The sequence below is a fragment of the Herpailurus yagouaroundi genome, unplaced genomic scaffold (genome assembly GCF_014898765.1).
Source record: "Herpailurus yagouaroundi ecotype Mexico unplaced genomic scaffold, PumYag 162, whole genome shotgun sequence".
Taxonomy (NCBI): Eukaryota; Metazoa; Chordata; class Mammalia; order Carnivora; family Felidae; genus Herpailurus; species Herpailurus yagouaroundi.
In genome coordinates this window covers 68,661,233-68,688,127 of record NW_024412403.1, presented here as the reverse complement: position 1 = coordinate 68,688,127, position 26,895 = coordinate 68,661,233, and the positions used below count along the sequence as shown (strand labels likewise).

At 37.0% G+C, this 26,895-nt stretch overlaps 1 protein-coding gene across 2 annotated transcripts; it reads left to right on the top strand.

The window, feature by feature from the left end:
- Positions 1-226: 226 nt before the first annotated feature.
- On the top strand, positions 227-26,213 carry MIX23 (mitochondrial matrix import factor 23). Of its 2 annotated transcripts, none has more exons than XM_040484681.1 (5): positions 227-350; positions 11,690-11,815; positions 17,148-17,294; positions 22,704-22,763; positions 25,909-26,213. In XM_040484681.1, exons 1-5 carry the CDS (start codon positions 300-302, stop codon positions 25,957-25,959), a joined length of 435 nt encoding a protein of 144 aa, XP_040340615.1. In that variant the 5' UTR covers positions 227-299; the 3' UTR covers positions 25,960-26,213. The 2 variants fall into 2 exon arrangements, with proteins under 2 accessions (XP_040340615.1, XP_040340616.1); XM_040484682.1 differs by lacking the exon at positions 227-350 and adding an exon at positions 2,580-2,602.
- Positions 26,214-26,895: the final 682 nt, after the last annotated feature.

Here is a 26,895-nt window from a genome sequence, read left to right as displayed (position 1 = left end):
TCAAAAGATCGGGTTGGTGCCACCAAGGGGAAAAAAAAATGGGATTGGAGTAAAACTATCCCTTCAAGTTCTGATACTCTCTGATACCTCTAGGCCAGTTCCAGAGGCCGTGTTAAAAGGGGTGGGAACAAAAAGAAGGATACCACGGGTACAAGTTTCGGTGCAGACGAGCACCAGGGAAAAGACAAATCTTGCCTTAGGTTTCTCGCTTTCTTCGGAATAAATTTTGTTAGGCGGCGACGCGGACACCTTTGCTCCGTGGTGATTGGCTCCCGGCGGGGGCCTCGCGTTTGTCCAATATGGCGGCGCCCAGTGGCGGTGTGAACTGTGAGGAGTTCGCCGAGTTCCAGGTGATGGGGTTTTCCTCATGTGGCAGGTGTTACCCCCCAATTGTCCCTGGATCCTGTTCGCTGCTGTGGCCTGGGAGGGAGTGCGGATCAGTTGTGGAAGAAGCGGGCAGTTCAAGGCTCCTTTTCCCAGCCATTGGAGGTCATGGGGGCGCGGGCTTGGCCATAGCGAGGCAGCTCCGTGGGGGTCATGGTTCTCCTTGCGACGCCCAGGCCTTGAGTAACCGTCCCGGGAAACTTCGAGTGGTTCCGAGGTGGTAAAACCAAGCTTGGGCCGGGTGGTAGAGATTGTAACAACCTTTGAAGCCATCCCCTGAACTCAGTTCCTAGCCTCTGCCATCCCCCTCCTGCTTTAAGTTGACCACTCGTAGGAGAGAAGAAAGTGAAGGAGAACTTATTTACTTGACAAAACAAAATAAAAACTTGGTACAAGTCTTCCTGTTTTGATAGGGCAGAACGTTTGGAGTTCTTGAAGGGGCGATTAATTTTAGTACCTGCTGTGGTGCTTCTGCCTTCCTATCCATTAGAGGAAATGTAACACTTAAGGAAAATGTATTTTAGGACTAATACCGACCCATGAATTAAAGAAAGGGGTCTGGATTTTAACTAAGTTGCTATGAAAGTTATTTTAATGTAGGTATAAACGTGCTGATGTCTAGATAAAGAGTTGAACTCAAAAACTCATGACCTTACAAATGTATCTTTAAAGATAATGAAAAATAATTTCACGTATCACTGACCTGCCTGTAGGAAGTTTTGTTCTATGAGCCATTTTGTAGGGAGTGGTATTCTTGAAGATAACCTCAACAGACTGAATTATTTGACAAACAGTTATTTGGCCAAAGAAGTTTATGTGGGGTCTTTCCACTTTTTTCGTGCCCTCTTCACCACTTCAGCTCCTCCTCACAACAGATGAGCACAACAGCAGCCAACTTCAAATGCGATCAAAGTGCTGGACAAATACTGATACTTGTAAAAATCTTAAATAAGATAGAAAAAGGTCGTTAGATTATGAAGTATGTGGAATATTTAAGATTAACAGGCCTGTTTATGGCCTTGATCTTTCACATTAATTAGTACTATGAATTAATGAGCTCAGATAACTGAGCAATGATAGCCTTAGGTTTACGAGAATGAGCACTGGTTAGGGAGTTAGATGTTCTGGGTTCTAATACAGCTTCTGCCGTTAACAGTTTTTGGACCTTGAGCTAATTGCTTAACCACTTAGGAATTAATTTTTGAATCTGCAAAATAAGATTTTGTTAAGTGACATTTAAAACTGCTTCCATCTTTATAATTATTTGAATCTCTAAAACTAAATTTCTTTTTTTAAAATATAATTTATTAAGTTAGCAAATATACAGGGTATACAGTGTTTTCTTGGCTTCGGGACTAGATTTCTATGATTCATCGCTTATATACAAAACCCAGTGTTCATCCCAACAAGTGCCCTCCTCAGTGCCCATCACCCATTTTCCCCTCTCCCTGCCTACCCCACCCCCATCAGCCCTCAGTTTATTCTCTGTATTTAAGAGTCTCTTATGGTTTGCCTTCCTCTCTGTTTGAAACTATTTTTTTCCCTTCCCTTCCCCCATGGTCTTCTGTTAAGTTTCTCATATGAGTGAATTCTACATATGAGTGAAAACATGTGATATCTGTCTTTGACTGACTTATTTCACTTAGCATTATACCCTCCAGTTCCATCCACATTGCTGTAAATGTCAGGATTCCATTCTTTCTCATTGCCAAGTAGTATTCCATTGTATATATAAACCACATCTTCTTTATCCATTCATCAGTTGATGGACATTTGGGCTCTTTCCATAATTTGGCTATTGTTGATAATACTGCCATAAACATTGGGGTACATGTGCCCTATGAATCAGCACTGCTGTATCCTTTGGATACATTCCTAAGAGTGCTGTTGCTGGGTCATAGGATAATTCTAATTCTAATTCTAATTCCACACTGTTTTCCAGAGAGGCTACAGCAGTTTGCGTTCCTACCAACAATACAAGAGGGTTCCCCATTTCTCCATATCCTCACCAACATCTGCTGTTTCCTGAGTTGTTAATTTTAATGTTTATTTATTTTTGAGAGAGAGACAAAGTGTGAGTGGGGGAGGGGCAGAGAGAGAGGGAGACACAGAATCAGAAGCAGGCTCCAGGCTCTGAACTGACGCGGAACTCGAACTCATGAACCATGAGATCATGACCTGAGCCGAAGTTAGATGCTTTACTGACTGAGCCACCCAGGTGCTCCCTGGGTTGTTCATTTTAGCCACTCTGACTGGTGTGAAGTGGATCTCAATGTGGTTTTGATTTGCATTTGATTTGATTTGTGGTTTTGATGTGTGTGTTGGCCATCTGGATGTCTTTGGAAAAGTGTCTGTTCATGTCTTCTGCACATTTCTTCACTGGATTGTTTTTCAGGTGTTGAGTTTGTTAAGTTCTTTATAGATTTTGGATACTAACCCTTTATCCGATATGTCATTTGCAAATAACTTCTCCCATTCTGTCTGTTGCCTTTTAGTTTTGTTGATTGTTTCCTTTGCAGTGCAGGAGCTTTATATCTTTATGAGGTCCCAGTAGTTCATTTTTGCTTTTATTTCCCTTGCTTTTGGAGACGTGTGGAACAAGTTGCTGCAGCTGAGGTCAAAGAGGTTGTTGCCTGTTTTCTCCTTTAGGGTTTTTATGGTTTCCTGTCTCACATTTAGGTCTTTCATTATTTTTATGTATGGTGTAAGAAAGTGGTCCAGTTTCATTTTTCTGCATGTTACTGTCCAGTTCTCCCAGCACCATTTTCTAAAGAGACTGTCATTTTTTCCATTGGATACTCTTTCTTGTTTTGTCAAAGACTAGTTGGCCAGACGTTTGTGGGTCCAATTCTCTGTTCTATTCCATTGGTCTATGTGTCTGTCTAAAACTAAATTTCAAAGGTAGCTGTTAAAAGACCCAATAGTGCTTAGAAAACACCTTTATTTTTTCTTTTGGAAGGGCAGATAAAATGTAAGGGGAACAAAAGCTAAATTCTCTTGTAGAACCATTCCATTCACAGAAATAATGTAAATAAAAAGATCATAAAATGAATGTCATTAGTGAAACCTGGGGTAACTTTTTAAATAGTCTTTCTAGGGCTTTTCCAAATGTGTGGTTTATAATGGGGAATACCCTGGGTTAAAAGTCAGAAGATCTGATTTTCCAGAGCTGGCCTTGGGATATCACTTAACTTCATTGTAAATAAATATAAGAACATTTGCCACAACCCTCATAGGCACGCATGAACATAAGTGAAGGTAATGTAAAATGTAAAAATTTAGTATAACATTTAGGTTTAGATGAGTTAGGTAAAATTATAAGCTGTGGTTAGCTGGCACACTCACAAATTCTTAATCAAAGATAATATTTTTAAAGCTGTGAAACCATTATATTTTGTATAGAAGTACCCTAAATGTGAAAAGCACTGCACTGAGTACTGTGGAAGAGAAACAAGAAATCATGTATTTTTATTATAAAGATTTAGGTACTTTTTCCTTAAAATTTTATTATGAAAATGTTCAAATGCTACAGAAAAGTTGAAAGAATTTTACAGTGAATTCTTATGTACATCTAGATTCTATAATCAGTGATTTGCTGTATTTTCTCTATCACATACTCATCTCAATATACCCATCAATTCACCTCTTTATTTTTTTGATGCTTGTCAGTGGCAGTTGCAAACATCCATATTCTTCACTCCTAAATGTGTCACTGTTCATATCATTAACTAGTATTCAATATTTGTTCACTTTCATTTTGTAAAATTTACATGCAGTGAAATGCACTGATGTTAAGCATACCAGTCTTTTGATATTTACATATACCTGTAGTACAAACTTCCATCAACATAGAGAATAATACCGTCACCTCCAAAAGTTTCTCATGCCCTTTCCAGTCAATCCCGGTCCATACATCCCTCCTCCTCCCCTCTTACAGTGTACTGCTACTATCCTGATTTTTTCCATGTAGGTGCATGTTTTAAAGTTTGAGTCTTTGAAGTATTTTGAGTTTTTGCAGTTCTTACTTTTCTATTATAAAAATTGGACTTAGCCCTCCTGAAAAATATACTGTTTCCAAAATGAAATAAAGTCCAGAAAAGAATGTTTAAAATTGAGTGTCTAGAACTCCATTTGAACACTCATTTAGCAAGAATTTATTGGATGTCGTATTAGTCTGCTAGGGCTCCCGTAACAAATTCCACAGACGGGGTGGCGTAAACAACAGAAATTAATTTTTTCACAGTTCTGGAGACTCAGAGTCCAAGATCAAAGTCCTGTTAGGGTTGTTTTCTGATTCATCATCTCTTCCTGGCTTGCATGTTGCAGCCTCATTGCTGTGTTCTCACATGGCCTCTTTGTGCTCAAAGAGAGAGAGATCTCTGGTGTCTCTTCCTTGTATAAGGATATAAGTTCTATAGGATTAGGGCCCCACGCTTATGACCTCATTTAACTTTACCTCCCTATAGACTCTGTCTCCAAATTCAGTGACACTGGGGATTAGGACTTCAACATATGAATTTGGTGTGGTGGAAGACACAATTCAGTGTATAACAGATACCTGTTAGGTACCAGGCACTTGGGGAGACTCAGTGTACAGAAATAAAACAAGGAACATAATGCAAGCAGGGATATAAAACATGTAGAAGATATTTAGAATATGAATAAAATGCTATAAAGGTCAGAGAGATCAAGAGATGGTAAGTGAGTTGGGCCTTAGGCAGGACCAGGGGAATTCTAAGTAGAAGGAACAGTTATAGACAGAAAATTTTATGTATCTGGGGGAAATAGCCAATCATTATTGCTGGAATTCAGGATTTACACGGACACAGGAATTATGAAAAAGATAGGAACCAGATTATGGAAAGGCTTGAATGCCAAGTGTGAGATTTGGGAGTCATTTTTGAACAGGGGCGAAATGGTCAAAGAGATGCTTTAGGAACATTCATCAGTACTGCCACAATCTTTGTTCACACCCTATCATGTCTGCAATTAGCTTTGCAGTCCATCCTTATCTTTAGTCATTTCTTTCTCCAGTATATCCCCCTTCAATCTAATCTCCATGACTTTATACTGTTGTCTTCTAAGTTTTAGAATCTGAACCATGCATCTAATTTCAGGCATCTGTGACCAGGTCTAAACTACTTAACATGACATACAAGACCTTTTAAAACCCAGTCCCAATGTCTTCTCCCTAGTTATATCTCTACCCTCTCTTATTCTTGTTTCTCTCTCCCCAACCACTGCCATCTCCAGCATACATTTGAACTCTTCTGTCCAGCCACAGAGGCCTACTTTTCCCTGAATGCATCAAGCTCTTTATCATTTCTGATTTTTTTCCACTGGTTGCCACCCTGAAATCCCTTCTTCCTGACCCTATCTCTGACCCAGTTCATATATCAGCTGAACAAAATAAACTAAGTATTTTTTTCCCAGAATGTTTAAGTTTTTGTATTTCTGTTGGGAATATTTATTCATTTATACAGCATTGATTTTGCTAATTAGGTTCGGACAAAATAGACTGTTTTCTAGCATCCATGATGATTCCTTTTGTAACATGTCCAGCTGCTCTCTGGGCCTGGAGGTGCTGGGTGTCAAGAGGGCAAGTCTGTTTCTAGCGTGGTGGGGGCGGGGGGGGGGAGCATAGTGTGAGCATTGCTGTAAAAATGTGGTTTGAGGAGCAGAATCTGAAAAGAGCAGCATGTGAATGGAATCTACTTCTTGGTACCTTCAGGCAGAGGGTGAGGAGGGGAAGGTTAATAAATTCCAGATCATTCTTTGGAGTATATTTTTATTTTACTGTCATGTAATCGACCTTTTACCACTCCCCATATACCCTGCCCAAAATAATTAAAGGAATTTACCTGAGGATCAACCTTAGGAATAGAGTGTAGTATAATTATAGGGGCAATAGAAAGTTTTCTCTACCCCTCCCTACTAAATCTGGGCACTCCTTAAATACCAAAATTGGCCTGTGAGAGGATGAGATTTTCACCGCACAATTACAGATAAGACATAAAATGCAATTCTAAGATAAGTGTCTGAATAATTTTAAATGGCCAGCCTAAAATTAGAGATTCATGATATATCAGAATCTCTTCTTGTTTTGAGGAGGATTAAAGATTGGAGAAGCTGGAGACATTACAAAATTTGGAGAGTTACCTTTTCTAATGCTTTGACATTTAGAAGTTAATTAGGGTTCCAGGTCTTATACAAAGATATAGTCTTGAGAGAGCCACTGAACTGTGTGTGTTTCTGTATTATCTCTGTGGACTTGTGTTTTATTGTGTATGATGTCTGCTCAGGGATGTCTTCTATATATTTTCTTAGTGAATTTGTGAGAGAGAAAGGGAGGGAATGAGGGAGGATGCCACTGGAGCCAGGCATCAGGTATTAGTCTGTAATTCCTTATGAATAATACACATGATTTATTGGGAGCACTTGTGTGTCTGTGTTGACCTTCATTTGCTCTCAGTCTATGAGGGCCAACCAAGCTTTTCTCTAGACCCTTTTGGAGTTGACTTAAGAACTCTGGCCTTTTTTTGCACTGTAAAGAAATGTGTGCCTAGTGAGGTGTTTTATATTTCTTTTCCTTCTCCCTTTGCAAGTTTGGAAGAAATTCCTTTCTGAATCCTACCCCCCCTTGCCCTTTTAGTTTTTTTAGTATCTTTTTTGTGATATTTAAGAATAGCTTATAGTTCTTTTTATCAGTTTAGAAATTGTCATTATATTTTCTCGAATTCAGTACTATCCAGTAGAACTCTTTGTAATGGTGGAAATTTGCACCATCCACTAGCAACATGTGGCTCTTGAGCACTTGAAATGTGGCTAGTGCAACTGAGGTACTAAATTTTAAATTATTTAATTTTAATTAAAATAACCTCATATAACTAGTGTCTACCCTATTAAAACTCAAGTTTTAGGTCATATGTTGATGATTCTCTAGCACACAGAAGATTGATGTATTTGAAAATCCACAGTTGTAGGTTCCATTGGTAAGACTGTGAAATTGACTGATTCATTACCTAGTTAATGCAGATAAATTCCCACTGCTTTATAAAACTTAACTGTTTTAATGGAGAGGAATTTGGCTATATAGCTAGTGATAAAACTCAAAACTGGTTAAAGTTCACAGTAAATAAAAATTCCAGGGAATGTCAAGCTATGTAATCTTTTACCTGGATTGCTGTGTCAAATCTCCTAACTGATCCTTTTGCATCTACTCCTGTTCCTATCTAATTCATTTTCCACATTTTAATACTTTAACCTAAGCAGTCATTTCAGAATACAGATTTGATCATGTAACCCCACCATACCTAAACATTTCATTGGTTTTCCATTCTCAGGAAAAAGACTAAAATCCTATAATCTGACCTATAGTGGTGGGCCTCAGTTTATACTATGTTTTCTCTTACTGTGTACAGAAGCCACATTAACTTTTTAGTCCATTAAACATTCTATTCAGATGACTTATTAAGATCACCCAGGATTTCCATCTTGCTAAATCTGAAAGTTAATTTCTGTTCACATTTTTCTTGACTTCTAGGAACATTTAACACAGGTGACCTTCCCCCCCCTGAAACCTTTCTTCTGACTTCTGTGATAATTAGTTTTTTTCCTGTACTTTAAATGCGAGAGTTCTTTCTTGAGACCCTTCATTCCCAACAGTCTCCCTCAGTGATCTCTTCTCGTCTCATGACTTTTAATAACATCAACTTGTTAATATAACTCTAGCCTTGTTCAGTGTCAGACTGGTGTTTTCAACTTTCTATCCAACTTGTCTATGCAGATATTTAAGAAGCATCTGAAACTTAACATGTCCAGAGCAGAACCTTAAAAAAAAAAGAATCAAACCTTTTTTGTGTGCAAAAATGCAGTCCTGATTCAAAAGGAGAGTTAGTACTATGGATCCCTATATACCCAACCCTTAACTTCAACAATCAATTCATGGCCACTCTTTTATTTATATTCTGCCACTCACCCCATCCTAATCAGATTATTTTGCAGCACATCCCAGATACCATGTCTTTTTTTGTAAGTTTTCAGTCTCTATTTCTAATAGATGATAATTTAAACACACTACCAATATCACATACAATTAACAATAACCCTAAGTATTATCAAATGTCCTTTGAGTCGTAATAGAACTTTGATCTCATTCCTTCCAAATCTTTTCTTCCCTCAGTCTCTCCCCATCATCAGTTTAACGGCACTACCATGGATTTGGTTGTTCAGGCCTCAAACCTAACAGTCATCTTGTTTTCTCATTCCTCACCACCAATTCATCAGTTTAGCCTATCTGCTCTATTTTCAAAATATATCCTGAATCCAGCTTCTTCCTAATTCTATTGCTACCTCTCAATCAAACTATCTATCTCTTGCCTAGACTACCATAGTAGTCTGCTAAAGAGTCACCCTGTTTCCATTCTCTTCTCTATAATCCATTCTTCATCTACAGGCGAAGTTATCTTTTAAAAAAATTAATCATGTTATAGCATTCCCTTGCCTTTAACCCTGTTGCCTTTAGAACAGAGTCCTTAATTGTTTCCATGGTCTCTGTTGTCCTTCATTTTCTGGTCTCCTCTGACCTCACTTAATACCACTTTTCCCCTTATTCACTCCCAGCCCACTTGTCTTCTTTTAGTTCTTCAAATACCCCAAAGTTTGTTCTTGCCTCATCATTTTTGACTTATTCCCCCACATGTTCTTTTAGTTGGCTTATTCATGTCATTCAGTTCTCAGTTCAAATGCTGTATCCTCAGAGAGGCCTTTCTGGATCTCCTTATCCAAAGTGTTAGCCCCTCAGCCCCACTGTCATTCTTCATCCCATTACCTCAGTTTGTTTTCTTTTTCACAGTATTGTTCAATACTGAAATTATCTTGTTTGTTGAGGCACTTGCTTATTAACTGTCTCTCCCTATGAGAATTTTGCTCTTTGAGGGTCAGAACCTTTAGAATGTTTAGAATAGTGTTTAGAAGGTGCCTGACACACACTAGACATTACTAAATATTTTTTGAATGAAGAGTGAGTTAATAAATGAACTGTGCTGGGTTCTGAATGCTTCATATGTTTAAAGAAGAAAGATTGCTGAGGACTCTCAGCCAAGGAAAGAGTTTTATCCAAAAGGTATAACTTAAATCTTGGCCTCAGAAGATCATTTTGATATAGATGGGAGAAAAGAGAGATTTTTAAAAGAGGTTTCTTTCTTTCTTTCTTTCTTTTTGAATAGTCAAGTTATAGGTGTGCTGAAGTTGGAAAGGAAGGTTCCTGTCTACTACTTCTGCTAATTATGTACTTTTTGACACTAAATGGTGCTTCTGCCTTTTGTTTGGAATTTGCCATTCACACATATATCCTCTATTGTACACAAAACACTCAAAGTGGTGGTTGCTTAGTGAATATGTTGATATTATCCCTTAAGAATTCCAATTTATAGAGAATAATAGTACTATTGACAAAAATAGAAAGATACTGGAAGAGGGGATAAGATAGTGAAGCTGGTTTTAAACCTGACATTTGCCTGTGTTTTATTAGTCTAAATTATGAGCCTTCTACAAGCTATTTAACTTCTAGATTGAGATCTAGAAAAGGCTATTAAAATACTGATTGAAGATTAATAGACTGATAGGAACAGAATCTAAACTGCAGACTTAGACTGAATGGCTTAAATGGTTATTATAATTGGAAACACCTAAATGTTCATTATTGGGGAAGTAGTCTTACAGACTGTGACACTTCCACAGGATATTTATGCCATGATTAAAAATATCTTCAAGGCACTTTGAGTAACAAGGGCAAAATGCTCATGGTATAATGTTATATGATATATATATAATGATATAATGATATCATGTTATGTGATATGTATAATGATATAATGTTTTATGATAATGTCATAAAAGCAGGACTTTAAAGTGTTACAAAGGACCTCCAGTTGATAAAAATATTCATAGATGTGTACAGAAAAAACTAAAAACATCTTATAACATTAATAATAGTTAACTGTGGATGACTTTTATTTTTTTAAACTTTTTTGCTAGTTTTTCTAAAATGACTTGTAATACTTTAATCATAATAGAAGTTTTTATTTTAACAAATGGATGAAGAAAGAAATGAAGTTGGTTTCAGTCATGGATTTCAGTTTGGCATAGGAAAGATAGGCTGGTATGTTGAAGGAGACAGAGAATCAAACAAAGTTGCTTTTAATACACTTTAATATTGAATGTTAACTTGTTGGGTGTTTTTAATATATATATTTCTAGCATTATATACTTCTATTTCCCTGATGATTTTTCAGCCATCATGTTTTGCTGGGCTGGGGGGCGGGGAAGAGAATTTAAGAAACAATTAAAAAAGAAAGAGAAGAGTATAGTGCTGGAAACAGTTTGTGTTTTCTGGAGACAGAGTGTACCTGATGTACAGCCTTTCTCTAGTGACAAGTGAAAAGAAGTACCCTAATCAAAATGTAGAGAGAAGGGACTGTCCTATGTAGGTATTCTCACCAGAGTCTTTTTAAGTCCCCTGCCCTTTTAGTATTATTTTTTTTTTGGTTGGTTTTTTGAGAGTTGGAGCCTTTTCAGGAGGAAGAGATCGTGGGAAATGTGAGTAGGGTCACTAAGAAAAGGTAAAACTAATTTCTGTTTTGTTCTATGAATAAGAAAGCCATGAAAAGACTTGATTCCTTCTATAAAAGCATGCTTTCTCCTGTACTTCTCCTGTATTTTTGTTACAAAAATAATAAAACAATCATAGTAAAAAGCTAAAAAAAGCAAAAAGCCTAAAAGGTCATAGGTTAATTTCTAAGTGAACCACTACTGAGTATTTCTTATATAGCTTTACAGAATTTTTCCATCTAGTACCACATTTTAGAATGATAGACATAGAGGCAATAGAGCAAGCAATTATGCTGGATGTCTGGGACAATTTGAGGTAATTGCGTTTAGTAGAAACTTGTTGGCTGTATGCTTGGATGGAAAGAGCATACACTGTTTGCTAAGCATGTGCCACCAGGTGGGGTTTAAAAATGAATTAAAGCAGTCATGACCCTTGAGATGGTCACATTTGAGCCAAGAAAACAGGGTTGGTGCCCATTCTTAGAATTACGATTACATAACCTATTATTCTCGTAATAAAGATTTTCCTGTGGTTGCACTAAATTATAGCATGGTTTCTCTACTCCTAACTTACAGGATTGTAAAATATCCAAGAGCTTTATGGATTTTTTTTTTGTTTGTTTGTTTAAATGTTTCTTTTTTAACACTTAACTTTCAATTCAGGTTATTATTCTTTTATTTTAAATATATATAGGAATTACTCAAGGTGATGAGGACGATTGATGACAGAATAGTACATGAATTAAACACTACGGTTCCAACAGCTTCCTTTGCAGGGAAAATTGATGCAAGCCAAACCTGTAAACAACTTTATGAGTCTGTAAGTGTATCTTTTGAGTCTTTTGTGCTTCCTTTATGCCTTTCTTTGCAGGCAAAATAAGAAACCAACTGACATATAATTAAACTGGATAAAAGTATGACATCTTCATGTTTTCTTGCCTACATCTGAGAGTGTGTGTAAGTTTTGATCTGGTTGCTACAAACTAAGGAAAACATGTGATCTTATGCACAAGTCTGTGGAGAGATGGTTCTAAGGAATGAGAGCATTTTTTGGCCCCTTCATGGGCAGCCTTTAACTTTAGAAACCTTATGCACCAGGGAACAAAGGAGGAAGTGAAACAGTCAAGTAAAACAGTGAAACAAGAGCAAGGGTTTTGAATGAGTCAGTCCTAAGAAGCCAGATACCTGATACAATGAATTAAAACCTTTTATACTTTCTGTATCTTTTTTCTTTCCTCAATCATCAGGGAGGGGAATAGAAGCATTTGGTAGTTGGGAGAGAAGCCACAGATCTTGTCCTCGTATGAGGCTTTGGGTTCTCAAATATATATTTTTTCATAGACTCTTAAAGAGTTCTTTTGTGTCGCTTTATAATTTCTAAAAACAAAAGGAAATAGTAATGTGGCCAAGTATTTTTTTATAATTTACTTATATCTTTTCATTAACTTGGAAGCTAATGTTCAAATGGCATTTGCTTTTCTATGATCTCCCACATCTTATAAAGAAGATATTACTTAAAACCTAAAATTCTATTTCTCAGTTATGAAAAAAAAGTCAGTTTTATTCATATCAATTAAATTCAAAGCATTAATAATTGCTGATGTTTTTGTCCTGCTTTTATATGAAAGTGTGTTGTTTTATTGAGTGGTTAGGTGATTCTTGTGGCTTGAGAAATTGCAAATCTGTGAACTTTAATGAGTAGAATCCAGTATTGGAAGTAGGGAGCATGAGTCCAAGCCCTATTTTATTTTGAGGTTGTTCACTTAGTTTCTTTGGGTAGCTCTGTCTGAAGAACTAGAAATTTATGATCACTTTAGTGATGCCCCCCCTCACTACCCATATAATCTCTAGAAAAGAATCTCACTTGTTTTCATTTATAATCTTTTTTTAACCTAAAGATTTATAGTGTAGGGATTAGCAACATAGATTCCAGATGTAGATTAAGTCCTACCTCTGCTTCTTCCTAGCTGGTAGCCTTGAACATGTCACATAACTTTTTGCCTCAGCTTATTATTTGCAAAATAATAACATAATAGTACCTAGTTCATGGGGTTGTTAGAGGATTAACTGAGGTAATATAAAGTGCTAACTGTACTAAATGTTTTATATATAAATGCTTGCTGCTTCTATTATTATTGTTGTTATTATTATCCCTTTGTTGCACTAAGATAATCTTGCATATTGGAACCTTTTGTTTTGGATATTTGAGACCTTTCTGTTTTGGATATTCTCGTGTTTGTGTTTGGGTTTTTCTCTGTCTGTATCCTAAAGGGATCCAACAACATGAACATTAGAGGAAGGATTGTTTATCTAGTAATTTTGTGCCAGGGATCAGGCCTGCGGCAGAGTGCCTATGCTAATGAGTACCACTGAGTTCCCTTAGATATTATCTCAGTTAAGAGTGGAGCTCTGTGAAACATCCAAATTGCTTAAGGTTACTCTGACTTCTTTTAGCCCCTGATGCTTTCCTTCTATAGCTGATGAAGAAATGTTTGCACTCTCTAATAATAATACTTCTTCATAGCAGATGATCAGCAAAGTTATTATGAAGTACTAATTGTAGAAATTCCAAATCTTAGAAGAATAGTCTTAATGAAAATAATTTCAGTGAGATCCCCTTATTAAAGGGTATCCCTTGAATCTATGATTTTTTTCTAGCTGTACATTGTTTATTGTTTATTCTCAAGATAAATGTGAAAATCAATGCTGAACATTAAAAAGTCTGTGAATTTGGAACAGTGTTTTACAAATGCAAAACAATTACTAGTGTCACAGTGATTGATTTAGGGTAATTTTTAAGGATGTCTCTTTAATATAATGAATCTTTGGAATATATGTTTCAATGATATGCTTCCCCTTGCATCTTTTTGTCAGAAATTCTGGAGAAAGATTTAAAAAACACAAAAGGCCAAGACAAAAACTTACTAACTTTTATTTTATTTTTTTAATTATTTTTGTAAATTTTTAATAGTTTATTTATTTTTGAGAGAGAGAGAACACACATAAGCAAGGGAGGGGCAGAGAAAGAGGGAGACACGGAACACAAAACAGGCTCCAGGCTCTGAGCTATTAGCACAGAGCCCTATGCAGTGCTCAAACCCACGAACTGTGAGATCATGACCTGAGCCGAAGTCGGCCACTTAACCGTACTGAGTCACCCAGGCATCCCATGTTGTGTTTAAAAAAAAATTTTTTTTAACATTTATTTGTTTTGAGAGACAGAGGGACAGAGCATGAGTGGGAAGGGGCAGAGAGAGAGAGAGGGAAACACAGAATCCAAAGCAGGCTCCAGGCTCTGAGCTGTCAGCACAGAGCCCGATGTGGGGCTTGAACGCAGGAACTGTCAGATGATGACCTGAGCCAAAGTTGGCCGCTTAACCAACTGAGCTACCCAGGAGCCCCCTGTGTTTTGTTTTTAAATGATGGTTAAACCAAGGGTCGGTGTCAGGGTTCTGACAAATGATGTTTCAGAAATTAGAATTTAGTGTAGAGTTAATTTAGAATCAACCTTTGTTCAGGAAAGAAAACACCCAAAAACTATGATCGCGAAAAGTGTTAGCATTGTTTCCCTTAAAGGCAAAAAGGATTGTTTTTAAATAATGGTTAAAAGATAGTAGGTGAGGGGCGCCTGAGTGGCTCAGTGGGTTAAGCGGCTGACTTCGGCTCAGGTCAGGATCTCACAGCTCGTGGGTTCCTCGAGTGTGCTTTGGATTCTGTGTCTCCCTCTTTCTCTGCCCCTCACCTGCTTGTGCTCTATCTTTCTCTCTCTCTCAAAAAAATAAATAAACGTTGAAAAAGAAAAAGATAGTAGGTGAAAATTTGACTAAAAGAAGTTCTTAGAGTTTTGGTAAAGTATAATAAAACTGGGAAGTCCTAGATAGACCCCTGTTAGACTAGCTTTGAATCACTCTCTTGCCCCATCCTAAATGCCTTCATTCTGAAATTGCATACCCCAAATCAAAGGAAGTATGGTTATGATATGGTTATTTCTCAGGGATTTTCTCCTCTAACCAAAGGAGCTGCTAGTTATCAAGCGTCCTCATTTCTTTGACATGTGTACAGAAAGAAGTCTATGCATATTCCTCTTGCATATGGCTCTTAATTCTGAATTTTCTTGAAGGTTGATCATGAAAGCTAGACTAAAATAATTGGTAGTACAGAATAAAAGATGATTTGCTCAGTACTTTCTGTCCATAGGGGAGTGAGTTCACAGTGGGGCTAATCTGAAGGAAAAGTATGCAGGTGAAGGTAGGAGGGTGGTCTTCAGTGAGAAGTGTATCTGCAGGAAAGGGGCCAAGTTAATGAGGGGAACAGTGGAGGAGAGCCTAACCAAGGAAGGAACCTGTGTGGTGAGAGAGGCTGAAAGGAAAATATTGAACATTTTAATAAAATGTATACAATTGGAATTTGATTTTAAAATTCAGATAGAAAAAGTGAAAATACTGTGACAGACTCCTACTTAGTGCTAATGTTATTCCACCAATTATTGGAGCTTTAGACAAAATATTAAAGTGATTAAATCGCGTCTGATATCTGAGCAGTGTATTGAGTTATGTTATCCTTAGATTTTAGAGGTAGAAAGGATATTAGCGATTATTTACTCATAATCCATAATTTTGCAAAAGAGGAAACTGAAGCCTGGAAATGTTAATTATTTAGCCAGTCTCATACAGGGAGAGCTTCTTAACTCTAAGTTAGGATGGTTCATTTCTTCTGTTTTGGGAATTTCCCTACCCTCAATGGCTCCTTTCATTTTCTGGAATTATATCTGAAGGAGGAAACAAGTAACAGAAGCAGCGTATTAGCCAATGAAATATAGGCCTTGGACTGTCCTTGTGAATCCTAAACCTTACAATGAAAAAAATTAGCATATTAGAGTAATTTAGTATAGGTGGGGTTAATGCCTCTTAGTTTGATTTTCTTCTCTTCACATAGGTATGATTTATAATCAATGCACTTTTAGTATTGTCGCACTCTAGAAATGCAAAGGAATTTTTCCTGGTGCATATTAGATCAGTAGTTCTTAACTTCAGGGTCCTGAGATGATCATTTAAGAGATATATTTCAAATAACTTAGAAAGAATGCTTATAGGATGGTTTAGTCCTGTGTTTTATATACAAATGTGTATAATAGGTTATTCCTAGTATAACTCATTAGCATAGCATTAACATACTCTCTTCAGAGGGAAGAAGGAATGATATAACATGATTAATTAGATGGAGGAAGTTAACACCTAAATTTTAGTTGGAAGTGAACCACCTTTGTTTGTGTTCCACTAATTATAATGGCGATTGCATAGTGCTTGCTTCAGCAGCACATATACTATAATGGCGATTACATATTATTTTAGTACTTTGCTTTTACTCTCCCCCAGGTTTATGGGGCATCATCAGAATTTGGTATGATCATGGGAGTGTGTTCGAATAATGATCATCAAACTTCGTAAATGAAAGAAGAAAATAAATGCAAATTGTTGTATTGGATTTGTTATATAAAGATGAAACTTAGTAAAGAATTGCCCTGCCAGATGTCCTTTCAGTTGGCACACACAGTTGATGGAGCCAATAATCTGTACTTCATATACAATTTTCCCATATTAATACTTTAAAGTCTTGAAAAGGGCTCTGTCTTGCATAGGTAAACATTCTTTGTTTTTCTTTAGTGTAACGAATTCCTTCTCTACATCACTTACTTCACAATTTCTTGCACTTAGTGACAACACAAGGCTGAAAAAACCAATGAAAGGACAAAAAAAAAAGAGGAAGAATAGCAGCAGTGGCCCCGAAGGTGTGTGAGGGTGGGTAGAGGGTAGAACACAAGGGATGGAATACTGGGGACAGGAATGTAGGGAGAAGGGACTGAAATGAAAAGTCCTGTGTGGGGAATGCAGGAAGAGGAGTGGGAAATCCCAGAAGCATATGGAAGGAGGAAGACAACCGACCTCATACTTTACACCATGAGAGGTATTTCCTTTGATCTGTTTTTTGGTGATTTAACTGGTTCAGCACAATCTTCTCTTCCATAGATTCAGTTTTTAAAAATTGTTTTAGAACTATTATATTTCTGTAGCCTAAAAATACGGATTTTTTAAAAACCACTACAATGTAAAAAATTGGTATGATTTTTCTCTATTGTTCCTTTGTTCCTTTAGTTGATGGAAGCTCATGCCAGCAGGGACAGAGTCATAAAAAATTGTATAGCCCAGACCTCAGCAGTAGTAAAACACCTCCGAGAAGAGAGAGAAAAGAATTTGGATGATTTAACGTTATTAAAGCAACTTAGGAAAGAACAGACAAAGGTAAGTTGAATAAGCTTTAAATTTCTGAGCAAAAGATATTCAAAATAGCTGTCAAAATAAATTTAGCTATCAAAATAAAGACAATTTTTTAACACCTTATTTATTTGTTGAGAGAGAGAAAGCATAAGCAGGGGAGGGGCAGAGAGAGAGAGAGTGACAGGATCTGAAGCAGACTCTGTACTGACAGCTCAGAACCTGGAGCCTACATCATACTCTGTGTGTCCCTCTCTCTGCCCCTCCCCTACTCACTCTCTGTCTCGTTCTCTCTCTCAAAAACAAATAAATGTTATAAAAAGAAAAAGAAAAAAGAAAAAGAAATGGTCATTACTTTAAAAAAAAAAAGGACCAGGGACGCCTGGGTGGCTCAGTCGGTTGAGTGTCCGACTTCAGCTCAGGTCATGATCTCACAGCTCATGAGTTCGAGCCCCGCATCAGGCTCTGTGCTGACAGCGTGGAGCCTGGAGCTTGCTTCGGATTCTGTGTCTCCCTCTCTCTCTGCCCCTAACCATCTCGCATCCTGTCTCTGTCTCTCAAAAATAAATAAACATTAAAAAAAAAAAAAAAAGGGACCAGATTAATACTTCATTTTTAGTGGGCTTAATTTTATTACATTTAGAAATTAGTTGGTATGTTAATTTGCATTTCATGAATATATGCAGTGTAGTAGCTTTAGCTTAAAGAAACGTAATCATATTTTCTTTCCATTTTTTTATATAGTATACTGTTAAATATAACACAGGATATCCTTATATATAAAAGGATTAACACAGACCAACACCACATCAGAAAATCTAGGGAAATCATATCTGTATCTATGTTTAAAGGCTTGACTTAAGAATAAACTTTTTTAGGGGCACCTGGGTGGCTTAGTCGGTTGGGCGTCCAACTTTGGCTCAGGTCATGATCTTGTGGTTGGTGGGTTCGGCCCCATGTCGGGCTCTGTGCTGACGGTTTAGAGCCTGAAGCCTGCTTCAAATTCTGTGTCTCCTCCTCTCTTTGCCCCCCCATGTTCATGCTCTGTCTCGCTCTGTCTCTCAATAATAAATACACGTAAAAAAAAAAAAAAGAATAAACTTTTTTAATGTATTTACATTTTGAGAATATTTACTTCTGGTTTCGTCTGTAGAAATTTGCTGAAATGCAATACAAATATTTTCAGAATATTACTCTCTTTAGCTATAAAAGTATAGTATTATTTGAATATAACCAGGTACACTAGAACCACATTATAATTTATTTCCCTACACAAAGAAGTTACTATGGATCTTTGGTTCTTTTTGGATACTTTTTTGTTTCCACTTCATTTCCCAGCCTTGCAGTTTTCACTTTTAAGAAAACCGCAAGTGTCCACTGAGTGATATGTCAGAGGAAGCCTTTTTTCCTCAAAGTCAGCTGTAATGCAGATAGGGTGTGCACCTCAGAGTATAAGAAATGGAACAGGACTGTTCCTTTATAGCCCTTAATGGTGACATGTCAAGAAAACATTTGAAATGTGTGCCATATTTTATTAAGTGCAACTCATTGCTATCTTCTTTTGTGGGGAGCTGCTTAAAGAGTGACTTTTTATTTTGATATAATTTCAAACTTATGGTAAAGTTGCAATAGTACGGGGAACTCACTTATACCCTTTACCTATGTTCACCTGTTGTTTGCATTTTGCCCCACCTGCTTTGCGATACATTCTCTCCACCCTCCCCTCCTTCTGCCTCCTCCTTCCCTCCTTTCCTGTTTCCTCCCCCTTTCTACCTCACATAGGCATTTTTATTTACTGAATCATTTGGCGAGAATGTTGGGTACAATGTTCCTTTGCTCCTTACATACGTTGGTGATTTCCTAAGAAGAAGGGCTTTTTCCTATATGACCACTGAGCAATTATCAAAATTATGTCTGTATTTCAAGGTAGCACAGTAGGTGACTTGCTGACTGGGTGACTGAAAATCCAGTATGGGACAAAATTGTGTTTTTCATTACTGAACAGTCATGAGGTCTGCCCTTTGTTTAGTAGATGTAGCCAAGCTTTGAAAAGGGGACCTTACCATCACTCTCAAGCCTATATTCTTATAGCTGCCCGCAGGTGAGTGTGTGCACTTGCTCAGTCATCCCAGGGCTGCACCATGTCTTACTGGAATCAACCACCTTCTTCATGGCTCTCTTTGTTCATGACGACTGCTTCAGTCCTGTATTCCACACCTGCTCATTCATCTGGCAGTGGTGGGGTCCTCAGAGAGTGAACTTAATGCTGTAATGATCATCTTAGTCATTGTTTATGAAGGCTTGTAGATAATTTCTATAAAGCTGGTTAAAATCTAGTTATTTTGGATTTTGTATTTCAACAGACTCTTGAAGGTTTTGACAAAGAAAACTACAGGGCAGGGCTATTATATCAGAAACTGAAAACTCACTATTTGCAAATTACATCAGACAAACACTACAATTACTCCTGTTAGTGGAGAGCAAAGTTCAGAACCACTGAGTTCTTGGGAGTGATTTGTTACATAATTGATCCACCCTCATCTCTGCCCTTCAGCCTCTAGGGCCCAGAGAAAATCACCAGGATGACCATTGCAAGGAGTAGTTTTAGAAACCAGTCAGCAAGTTACAAAAGGTAGCTTTCTAAGTCAGATACTGTGTAGGACTAGAGGGTGACTGTGAATAGTACTTAACCAAATAAGAAAGCTTGAATTTTTTTTAATTTTCAAGCTTTCTTCATTTTCATGAAGATTATGGAATCAGAAAGAGAACTCTTAAAGATGTTCCAGGTCTACCTCTTCATTTTTTTGAATGAGAGAACTACAACTCAGGTACTAACTGATATCCCCAGCTAGTAAGTGGTAGAGCTGGGACTTTAACCCATGTCTTCTGACTCTGGATTCAGTGCTTTTACATTAAACTGTGACTGATAGTCAAATTCTGACTACTGTAGAGAACATACTTTATTCATATGCAGAGATGCCAGTCTAAAAGTCCCCAGTTCTTTCCCTGAGTCCTTAACTCAGAAAAAGCACATTCCTTGCTGGAACTGTGTAACTGCTGTCACCTGTTGTCACCTATTCAAACTTCCTTTGAAAGGAAGTGTACCTGTTTAAGACCTAGAGCCTCAAAACAACCATCTCTCAGGGAGCATTTTGTTGGTGGCACTGAAATTGTATTAGAAGTTGGTTGTAATATCTGAAGCATTCAAGAATAGAGAAAACATGGGTTATAAAGGCAGGTGGCCCTAATGAAATGAATCTCTTCTACCACTTGGTGGCTTTTTAAACTTGTAAATTAATTGCTCTGAAATAATCTGATTTTTGGTTTGTAAAATGTAGTTGAGATTTCTTTATTTTTAGAGATGAGGATTAAATGATATCGTGTGTGTAAGAGCCAGCATATTACCTAATATACTTAGTAGTTGTTTTCCTTTCCTTTTTGAGACTCTGGGACCCCATATTTTTTTACATTAATCCTCCTTACGATATCTTGGAACCATTGGTTTCTACTTTTTGTTTAATCACTACTTACGGGGGTAGGGGAGGAGGAGTATGCAAATCCTCTGTAGCAGTGGCATTCTCTTTTTGGAAGTTGTAATTATTCAGAGATTTTTCTTATATATTGTGAAAATCTGCCTCCCTGTAGCATGTGATTATTGCTCCTTAATCTTCACTCTGCAAGTATGTAGGAGAAGTCTAAACCCATTTCTCCGTGACCTGCCTGTAAATATTTGCGAGCAGTTATGAAGACTGTCCTAGTGGCATGTCGTGACCCTGTTTTTTGATTGAGTTTACTTCTTTGGCACTCAGTCCAGGCTTTGACAGAGCAGTGAACCTTCAATAATTTCTGGTCCATGTAGCTGATTAAAATCTGAGGTTGCTTTGATGTCAGCAGATGGGCTTCTTCAGGCTCGTTACTACTTTACAGAACAAGACTGGTTGTCAGAAATGCAGTCCTTCCTCTCATTCTAGTTTCAGTCCTATGTACCTGACTATACTCTGACACCAGTTCTGAGTCTAGCAGAGGACTTTACAAGGAGCCATTGGATCAGTACTAAGTTCCTATCTTACTAGTGTTACATGCACATTGCTTAAACATCCTGCCTGAACTCTGCTCCTAACTGGTCAGGTTCATTGGCTTGGGTCCCTGACTCATGGTTGCCTAGATCTTGTCTGGCTCTCTGGTATTTTGTTCCCAAATCTCCTGGCTTGAGTCTTAACTTTGGCCTGAGGAAATCATCCTGGTTTTAACCTCTTGGCTGCTTCAATCTGTAGTTCATGCTTTTTGTCCTAATTTTCCTGAATAGTTTCAAGCCTTCTTCCTGGAACTAGCAAGCTTCTTTCAAGTTTCTCCCACTAGAAGTGACTAGGAGTATGATGCCCACCCCCCCCACCCCCCGCCTCCATCTGGGCCTGGCAATGGAATTGGCTACTTTTCTGATAGAGTAATTAGGTTGGCAGTTACCAGGAAAGTTAGAAAGATGTAGCATTAGTATCAGACCTCTGGCTGTATGCTCAAGGTGTGGAAAACTCATGCCTTTCTAGATCATTTGGGCCTTAGATATTCCCCTTCTTTCTCTGTTTTTCTTCTTGATTCTTTTTTCTTTATCCAAATCAGGTTGCCACCTCCTTCTTTTTATTCCTCTGTGCTGTCTTTGTAAATCTGTATTATAGGATCAATAACTAGAACTAGAATTATTGAGTTCAAGGACATGTGAATTTATGTTTTTATAAATCTTACCAAATTGCCCTCCATAGAGGTTGCAACAATATATACTCCTACTAAAAACGTGTATGAGTGTATCTTTTCCCATACTCTCACTAGTAGTAGGTTTTATCAGAGGTACTCATTTTTGAAAATTTTTGTCATATATGGCTTGATTTGCATTTTTTTATACATTACTAACATTCTATATTTAAAAAATGTTTATTGGCCATTTGTGTTCCTATTGTGAACTACCTGGACATTTGATTTTTTTTTTTTTTTTTTGGAGCTCTCAAGGTGAGGGGCACCTGGGTGGCTCAGTCTGTTAAGCGCCCAACTCTTGATTTCCACTCAGGTCATGATCTCACGATTTGTGAGTTTGAGCTCCACATTCAGCTCTGTGCTGACAGCATGGAGTCTGCTTGGGATTCTCTCTCTGCCCCTTCCCTGCTCGAACTTTCTCTCTCTCTCTCTCAAAATAAATAAATAAACTTAAAATAAAGCTCTCAAGGTGATTGTAATATGCTTGAGAACCACGACTTAACAAGATTTAATAGCAGATTAGATACCAGAAGAATGGGCTGTGTCCAAGATCTAGCCCAGGTGATACCATTAACGAAGAATGGAGGAGCTACTAGTAGCTGCTTTTATTAGGAAACTATAAATAGAATTTGGTTTTAGTTCTTCAATTTGAATTTTTATAACTCCAACTTTTTTTTTTCTTTTTTACAGTTGAAATGGATGCAGTCAGAACTGAATGTTGAAGAAGTTGTAAATGACAGGAGCTGGAAGGTATTAAATAATGCTGTCTTGGAGGGAACTATGAGGGAAACTGAACTAGCAAAGGGAAACCAAGGGAGGGGGTCAAGGAGAAGGAGTCCCTTAGGGCTCTCAAGAAGAATAGACATCCTTTATTTATAAGCACCTGAAAGTTTTAACTTTGAGAAGGGTGCAGTTGGCATCCAAAAATAGCCACCGTATAAAAATCAACTTTATAGTCGTATGGTAGTTTTTATGACATGTCATGGTAACAGAATTGGAGACATTTTGTATGTTTCCTAATACTAATAATGGGCATATTTGTTACTTAGGGTTATTACTAGTTAACTCAGAACCTTCAATGGCCTTATTTGTTATCAGCCTTTTTGAGGCCCATTGGTTTGCATAAATGTTTATATCATTAGCTACCCTTCACAGTGACTTGCTTTCTGACATACCTGATCATGAAACTTATTTGTACATAACTTTACTGATACCTGATAATAGAGCTTTTTATGGCTGCTAGGTTCACATGTTCCTTATTGCTGCCTGCACAGTTCTGAATAGGAATGAGATTGGAGAACCAGGATTCGAGGACTTTACTTGTAATCAAAAAATCACAAAATGCTGACTTCAGTTGTATGAAATGGTATATCTATATACCCTTCTCTAAAATTTTAAAGATTTCCAAAGGGAAAAATCTATGAAATCTGAAAGAATGAGCTGAAAATTCTGTTTTATCCTTTGAAATTAAGCAATGGAATGAGGTTAAACACAGAGAGACATTAACTGAACCCAAACTAGAATGTACCAACTTGTAGAGCTGTGAATAAATTGCAAAATACAAATTGATTTTCTTTGCTATATCATTTTTCTTTATTTTGTCCTCTTTGACAAGATTTCCTATTCCTGCTCTTTCTACTAACATAAGAAGGTGTTTGCTACTTGAAAGATTTTGGCGATATTTGTCCATTTATGTTCTACAGAGAGATAATATTTAGTCTTGGGATGGGATAGGGGAGGGGTACAATGAATATCTGATTTGAAAAACTCAGTGGAGAGGTTGGTATATGTCAAATGTAGTGGGAAGAGTGAAGCATTTTTAGATTTGATACTAGTTTTAAAGAAAATATATTCCATCCAGTCTACAAAAACCCAAGTTGTCTACTTGATTTTAAAAAAAAGAAAATGTAAGCTGTGGTTCAGTAAGCCAGCAAAAGTTACGAAGGCATTTAGGAAAAAGATTTGGAGAAGCTTGGCCAAGTCATACATGTCCCAAATATTGTCCCAAGGCCACTAATCTAAAGCCTCGCCTGGTTTGAGCATTGAGAACTTGAGGGAAATGTCAGGACTGGTAACTGACAAGAGACGAACTGTAAGACGAAAGGGCCAGAGAGAGCATATTTAATTTCTGCATTTTTTTTTCTTTTATTTGTGAGTTAACACATATCAAAGAGGATATAACATGTAGAATGTAAGGAATATTAATAAAATGAACACTCGTGTATCTTCCACCCAGCTTAAGAGATTGAATAATACCAGTACCATGAAATCTCCCTATGTAGACTTTTCTTTTATTTTTATGGTAGTCCACAGTGGCCAATATAGGTTGTTTTGTGTGTGTGTGTGTGTGTGTGTGTGTGTGTGTGTGTGTGTGTATGTATGTATGTGTTTTAACCTTAAAAATGATTTGTTCCTTGGGGCGCCTGGGTGGCTCATTCGGTTAAGCAGCCGACTTCGGCTCAGGTCATGATCTCTCGGTCCGTGAGTTCGAGCCCCGCTTCGGGCTCTGTGCTGACAGCTCAGAGCCTGGAGCCTGTTTCAGATTCTGTGTCTCCCTCTCTCTGACCCTCCCCCGTTCATGCTCTGTCTCTCTCTGTCTCAAAAATAAATAAAAGTTAAAAAAAAAATTAAAAAAAATGATTTGTTCCTTATGTCATTGAAGTATGAAGGTAAATTCTAAGAAGAAATTCTTTTAGATTTTTGTAATTTTTTATTTGGACACAAAATTTTTAGACATGATTAAATATTTTTAAATATTAAAGGATATATGGTAAAAATTCTACCTCTCATTCCTCCCTTTCAGCTACCTCCTTTCCTTTCCTTCTAAAAGGATGGTATTTACTTTTAGATATTTGCACAATTCTAAATTTATGTATGTATATACACACACACACATTTTCCTGTTTGTTGCATATATAGAGGTGTTACTGTCCATACTTTTTTTTTCCTTAATATATCTTGGAGATCTTTTCAAATCAGAACATACAGAGCTTCCTTATTCTTTTTATATTTGCATTATATTCCATTGAATGGCTATATTAAAATTTTTATTTAACACAGCCCCATATTGATAGGCACTGAATATAGAATCTTCTCTTAACATTTATGATACATAATTTGTTTAGGTTTTTAGAAAGAAAGTTAAATAGGGGCGCCTGGGTGGCTCAGTCGGTTAAGAGTCCGACTTTGGCCTAGGTTATGATCTCGCGATTCGTGAGTTTGAGCCTCACATCAAGCTCTGTGCTGACAGCTCAGAGCCTGGAGCCTGCTTCAGATTCTGTGTCTCCCTCTCTCTCTGCCCCTCCCCTGCTCATGCTCTGTCTCTCTCTGTCATTCAAAAGTAAATAAATGTTAAAAAAAAAGTTTTTAAAAAAGAAAGCGAGTTAAATAGATCAAACATTTTATAAATTTACATAGTTTAGCAAAAGATTGATTTCCCTTTAAGTATACCTACTTGTGAGAAGGATCTGGTACTCTTTTAGAAAATCACAGCAGATATCTAAATAAAATCTACATTATAAAAAGGAAAAAAGCTTTATCGTAAACTTATTTTTAGATATTTTTGTTTAACTGCACAAAATATGTCCAGCATATGGTATGAAAATGTTTGCTAGTTACTATTACTCAATAAGCTAGCTTGTGATGATTTTTTCCTTGAATAATAGGAATTTTATTAAAAAGCTAAAATTGTCTTATAAATGGACATCAAAACCTTCTGTATTTTTAGCACCTATAAGTTAGTTTGAACTGCTGAGGAAACTTCTCTGTTCCCTAAATCTGTTGACCTGGGATAAAAATGGTTTTGTCCTCCTGAGACATGCTAAATTTAATTTAGTTCCAGGCTTGATTTATACAAGATGGCTCAATGACCTTTGTTTCTGTTTAAATATTTTAGGTGTTTAATGAACGCTGCCGAATTCACTTCAAGCCTCCAAAGAATGAATAAAAAGATACTTTTTTATAAAAGGACCGGGACATCTCATAAGAGCTAAGCATGACAGATATCAACAAGGTGGGCTTCCTAGGATGATTTCTGAGCCAACAGTCCAAGACCTTTTGTTGATTTCAGCCCCACTTAGCCAAGACCTTAAGTACAAATAATTCTGATAATTATGGAAAAATCAACTGCTATTTTATACTGATTCTGTAAAAAAAAAAAAATGTTTTGTAACTATTAAAATAATTTTCTGACTCAGTGTACATATTTATTTGATTGTTTTCCAAGTTGAGATCATAAGTTCTTAGAATTTAAATACGGTTTCAGTGTCTAATTTTATTTGTATTATACCTTTTTGATTTTTATAAATTTATTGGCAAGAATATGGACCTTTTTTGGTCACTGATAATTTTATCCTTTTATTTATGTTTGTGGGGTTTATTGCTCCCATTAAGTAAGAGGGCAATATTATAAGCTGGAAACTGTCCAAAGAAACTTTCTTTTGATACCTTAACTTGTTTTCATATGCAAAAACTAATTTTGGGTGGAATTTTCCTGGAGACAATATTTCTATGGATAATGAAAACCGTAAAATAAATCTGGGAAAGGCAGAGGAGGTCTTGCATGATAGTATTCAAATAAGTCAGTAAACCTATCATTGTAGAATTCAGTCATTGCAGGAAAAGCACTTTCTAGTACAGGATGACTTTATTAGTTTTCTGTTGCTGCTTAACAAATTACCACAGTTTAGCAGTGTAAAATCACATACTGTTTATCTGTTTACAGTTCTGTAGGTCACAAGTCCAGGACTGGGTTCTCTGCTTGGGGTCACATAGGCTGAAATCAAGTCAGGTAGGCTGGGCTCTTGTTTGGCGCCTCTACAGAGAGAATGTGTTTCTAGGCGTATTCAGTTTATTGGCAGAATTCAGATCCTTGTGGGTATAG